The sequence below is a fragment of the Cebus imitator genome, unplaced genomic scaffold, assembly GCF_001604975.1.
Source record: "Cebus imitator isolate Cc_AM_T3 unplaced genomic scaffold, Cebus_imitator-1.0 Scaffold14, whole genome shotgun sequence".
Taxonomy (NCBI): Eukaryota; Metazoa; Chordata; class Mammalia; order Primates; family Cebidae; genus Cebus; species Cebus imitator.
This window is the reverse complement of record NW_016107329.1, coordinates 8,930,818-8,941,557: the sequence shown is the minus strand read 5'-3', so window position 1 is coordinate 8,941,557 and position 10,740 is coordinate 8,930,818. Positions and strand designations below refer to the sequence as shown.

The 10,740-nt window shown below is 50.5% G+C and overlaps 1 protein-coding gene across 4 annotated transcripts in view; it reads right to left on the bottom strand.

Annotated features, from left to right (window-relative positions):
- The window catches only part of NAXD (NAD(P)HX dehydratase), a 25,931-nt gene that overhangs the window by 2,623 nt on the left and 12,568 nt on the right, over positions 1-10,740 (bottom strand). For all 4 annotated transcript variants that reach the window (XM_017501963.2, XM_017501960.2, XM_037729085.1 and 1 more), the window contains 5 exons: positions 8,995-9,103; positions 2,860-2,910; positions 2,679-2,783; positions 1,855-1,975; positions 295-415 (listed from right to left, as the gene is read on the bottom strand). In XM_017501963.2, the coding sequence (XP_017357452.1) occupies positions 295-415; positions 1,855-1,975; positions 2,679-2,783; positions 2,860-2,910; positions 8,995-9,103 (507 nt within the window). The remainder of the gene's footprint in view (positions 1-294; positions 416-1,854; positions 1,976-2,678; positions 2,784-2,859; positions 2,911-8,994; positions 9,104-10,740) is intronic.

The following is a 10,740-nucleotide window of genomic DNA, read 5'->3' as shown; positions in this document are numbered from 1 at the left end:
AAGTATCTAAGCGTTTTCTTAGTATCTGTGTTACAGAGAGCAAACCACTCAACTCCCCACAATAGCCGTGCACCTCCAAACTCGTTGGAAAGCTCTGAAGACCGCCCCTGCCCCAGGCCCGAGTGTGGAGTGGGAGCTTCTGCCGAGAGGGTTTACCTGTGCCCTGGGATCTCTCCAGTGAAGCCCAGAGTTCATTCTCAGTGTTTCCAGGGCTACTAATTCAACACATGAGCTACTGAGATAGCTCAGAAAAATCAGTTTCAGAGTAGAATAAATGAAGACGTGTGGCCTTACCCATTTGTTTTCTCAGGTCCAGCAAGGAGCGCCCAGTGCACCAGGACGCCCAGGGAGCCGGACAGGAGGTCTCCTTGCCCTCCACACCTGCGGCTGCTGCCTTCCTGGCTGCACACAAGCACTGCAGGGGCAGAGAGCAGGTGTCAGCATGGCATGTGTGAAGGTGACAGTGGCCGCCCGTGTGGAAGGATGCACGCAGCGCAGCCAGGGCCACACCCTCCAGGAGTGCCCGAGGCTCCACTCACATCCTGCCCCTATGGCTCTTCCCAGTTTGTTCCTCCCAAGGGCTGGAGGCACCTCTGTTCTACAGAAAAGGAAACTGAGGCACAAAGCAATGAGGCTGCCCCAGGCCTCGCTGTGTAGCAAGCATGGCAGGTTGGTGGAGACATCCGCAGCTTGGAACCGGTGTCCAGCTCCTCCCACCAGCTCCCAGAGGATGAGCCCTCGCCTGCAGCCCACACTGCAGAGTTCACCTTAAACCCCAGCCCAACCACATGGGACAACTGAGCGAGGCTTCCACCCCCTCCTAACTTTATGTGTGCCTGTGAATGTGGGAATTCCCTTTCTTTGGAAAATGTTAAAACCAGGTGTTACATTCTCTGAATGTGTTAGACCCAAGACAGCCTTCTAGTGATTAAAAACCCTCATCTCAAAGGTGCCAAGAGCCCCTCTGAGAACATGAGCTCTGTGGTCCCTGTGCCCAGCTATGTGTGGGTGAGTGTGCAAGGGCGCATGGATGTGAGTGCGAGGGAGTGTGGATCAGTGAGGGTGTGTGGATAAGTGCGAGGGAGTGTATGAGTGTGCGAGAGAGTGGATGAGTGCCAGGGAGATGCGTGAGGCTGTGGATGAGTGTGAGCGTTTGGATGAGTGTGAGGGTGTGTGGATGAGTAGGCGTCTGGATGAGTACAAGGGCGTATGGACGAGTGTGCAAGGGAGTGGATGAGGGTGAGTGGATGAGTGTGTGAGGCAGTGGATGAGAGGGTGTGTAGATGAGCGCGAGGGCGTGTGGATGAGGGTGTGGATGAGTGTGTGAGGGAGTGGATGAGTGAGCATTTGGATGAGTGTGAGGGTGTGGATGAGTGTGCAAGGGCGTGTGGATGTGTGCGAGAGTGTGCAGGGCTTTCTGCACTGTCCAGTCATTTTGATAGAACGAAATGCAACAAAATACCCAAATAACCACATGGATCGTGGATGCCACAAGTGAGATGAAAGAGGACGGTGGCAGCTTGGGGACGCAAACCCAGGACTCTGCAGCGTGCCCTGCTGTTCCAGGCACCCGCCTGCCAGGCTGCTTCTCGTAACTAAGGCACAGCAATTCAGCCAAAGGGTAGAGCCCACAACTTGAAAGCCTGCTCTCACCACTGTCCCCTCCCCAGCAAAACAGTGAGAAGTCAAAATCATGGACTCTGGAGAAGATGTGTTTGTCGAGCTCATCGGGAATCCCCTTGTGCGGAATGCATGTGAACAGTGTGTGCACACCAGAGGTCTTCTGGGGCTCACACTCAGTGTGGTCCCGCTGCCTGACCCAGCACCAGCCCACACAGGACAGCCGCCGCTCACCCTGCTGGCCATCAGAGAGGATGTCGCGCTCTCCTTTCTGGACCACCGTCACGTTGCCCAGGGCTTGGCTGAGTCTCAGCACAGATCCATGGCGGTCATCACTGTCCACGGGGCCTCTCAACTACGGCAATGCAGGAAGACACAGAAAAAGCAAAGCCTTCCTCAGACACAAGACATGTGACATGATGGATAGCCCTGTCCCATCTGCCATGAGACTCGCACTCTCACGTCTAAAAGGATCACCCAGGCACCGGTTAGAGGCCGCGTAGGTGGGAGGAAGCCCAGGATATCACCTGCAGCAACTCCAAGCAGACACCGACGCAGTGCCTGCCAGCGCCCGTCCTCTACCTGGTCAGACCAGGCTGGAGGAGGACACCGAGGCTGGGTTCTGAGAGCTCTGCAGGAGTAAAACAAATTCCACAGCACTGGGTGCTAACATTGATGGGACACTTACCATGTGGGGACTCATGGCTTTACACAGGTTTCCTTATCTCACAGCCCCGTGAGGCAGATGCCATCATCACATTACAGACGAGGCGCTCAGGACACAGACGAAGTGATCTGTCCAGAGTGCACTGCAGGAGGGGGCTGGCTGACCCAAGTCCCTGCCTGTCCCAAGTCCACCACCCCATCGTTCATCCAATCGAAGAGCACGATGGGAAGACGCGCCATCTGCTGTGAGAGGCACAGTGGTGACCTGCAGGTCTGTGTCCCTGTGGAGATGTGCCCACAGGGACAGGCTGGGCAGAAGCATGGAGCTCGCCCCTCACCCTCTTTGGGACAAATGGGGCTCGTGTCCACCCTTTGGGGGTCCACTCACTCACCACAGCGTCGTACAGTCTGCTGAACTCCATGTGGTTGGGAGTGAGCACGGCCTTCCGGTAGCCCTGGATGAGGGCTGGCTGCTGAGCGACCAGCCACAGGCCATCCTGCATGGAACAAAAAGCCAGGCTCACTGGGCAGGCCTTCCAGGACCCCGAGCCAGGAGGAGGGAGGTCAACTCACCGCGTCGATGACCACAGGGATGTCCCTGGCCTTTGATGCTTCCAAAATGCCCTGCCAGAAGAGAAAACTAGGCTGAGCACCACACCTGCTGCCTCTGCCTATGGTGTGGACGCTTGTCTTCTCAAAACTCACGGTGAAACTTGACACTGGGAAGTGGGGCCTTTAAAAGGTGATGTGGCAGAGCCCTCATGGATGGGTTTAATGACCTTTAAAAAGGGCATTAAGGGTCACTTTCCTGCCCTTCCTCCTTCACCAGATGCCGGCACGTTGATGTTGGTCATCTACCTCCAGAACTGTGAGGCGGGAAACGCCTGTTCATTATAAATGACCCAGTCTGTGGGACTGCTAGAGCAGTACAAAATGGACTACACTCTTCCCAAGAGCAGTGAAAGAAAATTGAGCAGACTCTTAATAAAATGCAACATCAGGTCATCACACAATAAATGGAAAACAATAAAGTAAATGAATAAATAGAGAAGCAAGACCCAATGAACTGGCAGAGCCCCTTAGTAAGACAGGACACTGGGAACTCTGAAAGGTGAAGCCCAGTGGAAATGCTATAAACAACGCTGGGCTCCTAGGCTAACCCATGAAGACACACCCAGCGCCCCACCGAGGGCTTCCGGTTCTCCAGCAGATACTAATCTGCAGCATTCAGAGAATTCTTGCGAGTTCCCCAAATCACTAGTCATTATGTATTTTTCATATCACTTTACTTAGATATTTTAAAGTAAATATAAGTAAGTATATTGTCACTTGTGACAATAAACAGGGAATCATTTTTCCCTGATAGGATTATACTGAAAGTTTCAAAGGTTTTCTATTTAAAAAATACTACATGTGGCTGGGTGCGGTGGCTCACGCCTGTGATCCCAGCACTTTGGGAAGTTGAGGCGGGTGGATCACGAAATCAGGAGTTCGAGACCAGCCTGGCCAACATGATGAAACCCTGTCTCTACTAAAAATACAAAAATTAGCAAGGGGTGGTGCCACACGCCTGTAATCCCAGCTACTCAGGAGGCTGAGGTAGAAGAATCACTTGAACCCAGGAGGTGGAGGTTGCAATGAGCTCAGATTGTGCCACTATACTCCAGCCTGGGCGAAAGAGCAAGACTGTCTCAAAAACAAAAACAAAAACAAAAATATTACATGTACAGAGATACATACACATACATGTAATCAACATTGGTTATTTTTATTCTTATGATCTGATACACTGTGACAAGATTATATACTGCAGTAGCATGCAAACTTGATAGACACCTACTAAAAAACATTAAAGGACATGCTAAGAGAACATTAAAGTACATGCTAAGTGAGAATAAAGGACCGAAAACTAAAGTCATGTATATTAAAAGTTAAATGAAATTTGAAAGCTGACAAAGCATTAGCTGCCTGCCTAACTGTTCATTTCAGCTTGTTTGGTGACGTGTATCCCAGCTGTGGGGAAGTCTGTTTTGCTCTGACACTGGTCCAAGCATTAGCAGTGTGTCTGTCCCATAGCCCCTTCCAGGGAAGCAGGTACCTGAGACTTCATGGAAGCTGATTTCCTTTATTAACCAAAAAGATTCTGTCTGCTTTTGCCCTGAGTTTGATTTTACTGTTAAAACTGTCAGGCTTTCACTAATTCAGATTTTAGATCAGTTTCTGATTTCATGTTGCAGTATTTGGCAATAATCTGATATTTCATTTGTTTCTGTGTTTTAATGTATTTACAAATAGTAGTCAAACGGGAATATTCAAACCCTGGAAAATGCAATGTGACACGGGTCGCCTAGAAAGATTCGCAGCATCAGAGCACCCAGCGCAGAAGGCTGTCCCCACCCATGGGAAAGCAAACCGTGGGACACTAAGGGAGAAATCTGGGGGCATCTCTCAAAAATTTAAACGTCCTTACTCTCTGATTCAGCAATGGAACCTCTAATAATTTATCTTAGAAAATGCCCAAAAGAGTGACAAAATACAGATTCAGCACACCACTGATGGAACCCAAAAAAAGCTGCAAACAGTAAATGAACTAGTTAAATACACTGTAGTATATCCATAGTAAATTCTGATGTCACTGTTACAAATAATGAGGAATATCCGCATATCCTACCATGAAAAAGTCCCCAGGACACACTGATAATGAGCTGTGAGAAGAGCACAGTGAGGCAGGTGCACTGGTCAAGAGCCTGCGTTCTCAATTCAGACAACTTGGGTTCAAAGCCAGATGATGTTAGACACTCCCCCAGTTGATCTTCAGTTAACACCATCCCTACCAAGATCCCAGCTGCCTATTCTGCAAATCAGCAAGCTGATCCAAAACTGGAATGCATGGGACCCAGGAGAGCCATACCAACCTTGAAAAGGACAAATCTGGAGGACTTAGGCTTTCCGCCGTCAAGGCTTCCTACCCAGCCACAGCAATCAGGACTGGATAGTTGCAGAAGGAAAGCTGTACAGATAACAGAAACAAGAGTCCAGAAGAAGCCTCACATTTAGGGTCAATGGATTCTCAAGGAGGATGAAAGACAAATCAGGAGGAAGAAGAGTCTCTCCAACACATGGTGCTGCATCCGGACCCCACAAGCAAAAGAATGACACGGACGCCTGCCTTCCACCACACACAAACACCAGCTCAGCATGCGCGCAGAGCTAAATACAAGAGCTGAAACAACAAGGCTCTTAAAAGAAAATGTAGGCATAAACTTGGGTTAGGCAACAGCTTCTTAGATAAGACACCAATAGCACAAGGGACAAAAGAAAAAAGCTAAATTGGACTTCAAAATTAAAAATTTGTGCTGTAAACAAAACCATCAAGGAAGTAAAAAGACAACCTACAGAATAAGAGGACAGCTGCAAATCATCTCTCTGATAAGAAAGTATGTGAAGAACTCCTAAAAGTCAGTAAGAAAAAGGCAAACGATTTTCAAAATGGGGAAAGGGCATGAATAGAAACTTCTCCAAAGAAGATACCCAAACAGGCCAGGCACAGTGGCTCACGCCTGTAGTCCCAGCACTTTGGGAGGCTGAGGCGGGTGGATCACTTGAGGTCAGGAGTTCAAGACCAGCCTGGCCAACCTGGTGAAACCCCATCTCTACCAAAAATAACAAAAATTAGCTGGGTGTGATGGTGGGCACCTGTAGTCCAAGCTACTTGGGAGGCTGAGGCAAAGGAATCACTTGAACCCAGAAGGTGGAGTTTGCAGTGAGCCGTGATCATGCCACTGCGACTGGGCAAGAACAAGAATCTGTCTCAAAAAATAAAAAAGTACCCAAACAGCCCGTGAGCAAATGCAAAGATGCTCAACAGCACCAGCTGCCAGGAAAATGCAAACCAAACCACAATCAGGCCACTCCACGCCCACTAGGGGGGCTACTAAGTAGACAAGGGCAGTAACAGTAGTGCTGGGGATGATGTGAAGAATCAGAGACCTGGCACGCTGCTGGTGGGAATCTTCAAAAACCACTCTGCAGCATGGAAATGTGAAAGGTGGGAAGTGAGGGTGTGCCTCGCTGCCCCTGCGGCTCAGACTCGGGACCTCGCATTGTGGTTCCCGTAATAAAAATAGCACAGCTGCTATGGGAAACAGTGGCAGTGCCTCAGAAGGTGAAACACTGACGCCCAAGAGGAGTGAAAACACATCCACACAAAAGGTGGAATCAAAACAATTCTCCATAAATTAGGGAATACATAAACCAAAGGTGGTATATCCATACAATGAAATATTAGATATAAAAAGGAATGAAGTGCTGATACATGCTACAACATATAATAACTAATATAAAATTAGGCAGAGTTGTCCGGGCACAGTGGCTCACACCTGTAATCCCAGCACTCTGGGAGGCCGAGGCAGGCAGATCATGAAGTCAGAAGTTCAAGACCATTCTGCATTCTGACCAACATGGTGAAACCCCGTCTCTACTAAAATACAAAAAAAAAAAAAAAAAAAAAAATTAGCCCAGCATGGTGGCAAATGCCTGTAGTCCCAGCTACTCCAGAGGCTGAGGCACAGGAATCACTTGAACCCTGGAGGCAGAGGTTGCAGTGAGTTGAGATCATGTCACTACACTCCAGGCTGGCAACAAAGCAAGACTGTGTCTCAAAAAAAGCATCGTGAACAAAACGAGTCACTAAATAGCACATATAGTGTAATTCCATTAATGTGAAATGTCCTGAACAGGCGAATCCATTGAGACAGAGTATACTAGCTGAGTGGCTGCCGGAGACAGGGGAGACAGGGAGCAGATGCTAACGGGATGGGCTTCTTACGGCAGTAAACATGTTCTAAGGTTGATCACGGTGATGGCTGCACATTTGTGAATACACCTGAAGCCACTGAGTAGTTCACTTTAAATGGTGAAGTGTATGGTAGGTAAATCATCTAAATAAAGTTGTTTTTAAAAAACCATCTCTACCATTTCCTTGCTACAAGACCCCTTGGGTGTCTTGAATCCTTGCCAGGACTCAAGTGGTCATCAGAAGAATGAGGATATGAATAGAAATCTACCTAATCGGGTTGTTTTCAGGCCTACACCGGATGATGACCTCATTCAGGAATGTCGATGGAGCAGGAAGCCTCTGCTCTGCGCCAGGCACGAGCTGGAAGCTGACTAGGAGGCAGCCCGTGCTCGATGACCCGAGGACTCTCAAGACCACGCCGAGCGCATACGGGAACCACAATGCGAGGTCCCGAGTCTGGGCTGCAAGGGCAGCGAGGCACACCCTCACTTCCCACCTTTCACACTTCCACGCTGCAAAGTGGTTTTTGAAGATACCAATTTTTAAATTATGAACTTAAATTCACAAAGACAAGAACCTGAAGCAGAGAACTCTGGCTTGTTCACCTTTAATTCATCCACACGCCTAGGATGTAGAGCTGGACAGGAAGCAGCAGCTGTGCCGGCAGACCCAGCGCTTACAGATGGGACCCCCACTGAGAGCCTCTCCCCAGGATGATAGAGGGTTCTATTGCTCCTAAGCATGGCCACCTCCTATTTCTCGGTGAATGGGTAAGACCCTAAAGCTCAAAGATGGGCTTCCATGCTAACTCCATGCTGCTTGCCCTGGTGTGTACGGTGTTGGCCTGCATCTGCCTGCCCTTCAGGTGACTCACCCTGCACTGTTGGCTCCGTTGCTCACCACCTTCAAGCCCTCGCAGCCTCAGAAACCCCTCTGTTAACTAAGCACTCAACAGAGTGTCATGTAAATGGCTGACGTTTTGAGGGCGACTGCTGGTCTGGGAACACAGCATGGCCAGGCACCTTCTAAGGGCTTCCAGCAGAGTCCCTCACTTAATGTCCGGCCTCTGATCCACCTGCAGTCACCACGCCTTACACATATGAACACATTGTGGCACCAAGCCGTCTGGCACTGTGTCTTCCCCCAGGAGCTCTGACAGGGGTCCCCAAGAACTCGAGAAAGGGTCTCAGAAAGCAGTCCCTGGAATGCAACGCCCTAGGAGCACAACCCCAGCAGAGACATACAGGAGCCCAGCAAGCATCAGGGGATGCAGAGAACACAGAGCTAGCAGCCATCCCCATCTTGTTATTGCCCTGATCCCAGGTGGTACTTATTTACAGCAGACACAAAGTCATCAGAATAAACAATTTCCATCTTTCTGGACTCAGGTGGCCATAAGATGAACGTTAAGAATGAAAAACCAGCATGAATGAGTGTCCATGTGCATGCGTGTGGGTGTGGACAGGCAGGCCTGTGTCACCGCACAGCCTGATGTCAGCAGAGCATGGTGCCAGGGCTGTGTGGGAACAGCTGCCCAGGCAGCTGAGGGAACTGCAGGGTCCCCCAGCAAGAAGGGGGTGCATGGGATGCACACCTAGGCCTGACCCCAAACCTCTGTCAACTCTTGAGTCCTGCTCACCCTCTCCTCACATCAAACATGAAACATCTCAGCAACTCCACACACACCGGCAGCTGCTCCATGAGAAACAGTCGGGCGGAGGGAAGCAGATCAGCACTGTTCCTCACCACCTCTGCGCTCAGTTTCCCCCCCGGCCCTCAAATCTCATCTCAGTCACGCCATGAAGAGGCACACAGAACACTACACAAAATGCAGAGAAATGCCTCTGTTCCACCCTCACCATACTAAGGGCCAAGCCCGTCGTGAGGGAAGTGAGAGAGTTACACGTTACCTTGACATTTTTGAGAAGCGCATCATCTCTACCTAAGCCAGGTCCCACGACAAGGGCATGCAGCCGGGGAAGCCACTTCTCCACCTCATGAACAGCACCCAGGCTGTCGCTAAACAGGAAAGGAAGGGCGGGGTGGTTACCTACCGTTTCTCATTTATTTACTTTCATGTATTGGTTTACATTTTATTTTGAAAAAACAATTACAAATAGTAATGACATGACTTGTAAATAATTTCTGTAATTTGGATTTATTGTTTCACCAGTACAGAAGGTTCCAGGTACCCTGTGCCCAGCCTCCCGAGGTTAACACCTCACACACCCACATTCTGGCTCAGCACAACTAAGTTCACACTGGTTCAATGCTATTCATTAAAGCACAGCATTGTTCGAATCTCCCGTTTCCTCTTGACGTCCTTTTCCCGTTTCAGGACCCAAACCGGGCCCCACATTGCATTTGGCCACTGCCTCTCCTTGATCTGTTTTTTAATGCCCAGATTTAGATGCCTAGCTTTCAGCTTTTAGACAAGTTGGGAGAAAAGTTATGGCTATTTTCAAAATCATCTGTCCTGTAAAGTTAACCAGTTTGTTTCCATCCCTGCATGTGTGGCTGTGAAGCACAGTCTGTGTCCTTACAGGGCAGGCCCCACAGTGCACTGTTGCTGCTGCAGCGTCTCATTCAGAACCAGACAGGGTTTTGCTTTCTCGTACCTCCTTTCTGTTTGCTGTGTCCTCTCCTAGAGCCACTGTTAAGGCGTCTGTTCCTTTTCCTCCCCGACAAGCTCCCTTGTCAGGGTCACCAAGGACCCCACACTGTGAGATGAACCATCTGTTCTCAGGCCTCATCTCAAACGACCCAGAGTGGCACACACAGGTCCTCTAGAACTGTCTGGAAACAGCAGCTTCGCTGACTCCCGGAAGCCCCTGCTGCTGTCTGCCTCCTCCCCAGTCCAGGCTCCTGGCGTCTTGAGTGCAGAGCCCCGCCGCCTCTTACTCCCTCATCTTCCAGCTTTAAGCGCCATCCACATGTGCATGACTCCCAAGTCCATGTCCCCACTGTCGATGTCTACTAGCCATGTCCCCTGGATGTCTAGCTGGCAGCCAAACTGCGCCCCACATCCAATGCCTCATCTTTATCCCACCCAATCCCACACCCGTTTCTCCACCACACGGAGTGACAACTCGCTCAGACCAAAACCCTTGGTGGCGTCTGTGCCCCTTGCCTTTTCCAATCCAATCTGTCAGCAAATCCCACCCCCAAACTTTCCAAACATACCCAGACTCCAGCCCTCTCACCATCTCACTGCACCCTTCCCTCCCATGCGTCCTTACCACCGTTCCACCCTGGCCCCAGGGGCCTTTCTGACCCACACCGGCTCTGCCCTGCTCACTCAGCGTCAGAGCCACAGCCCTAACAGCAGCCCCACACCCTGCACGGCCCGGCCCTGCACCTCTTGGTCACCCTGACACATCACAGTGCCCCACATGGAGCTCCGCGCCAGCTCCTCCCTGGTATGGAAAGGCCAGGCTCTACCCAAGCATCATCACACTGTGCTGCTGCCCCAACTGCTCCTCTCACTGCCCCCTCCCTGCTGCAGCTCTCATGCAACCCCTCCCTGCTGCAGCTCTCACAGCCCCCTCCCTGCTGCTGCTCTCGCAACCCCCTCCCTGCTGCAGCTCTCACGAACCCCTCCCTGCTGCGACTCTCATGCAACCCTGCTGCTGCTCTCACAGCCCCCTCCCTGCTGC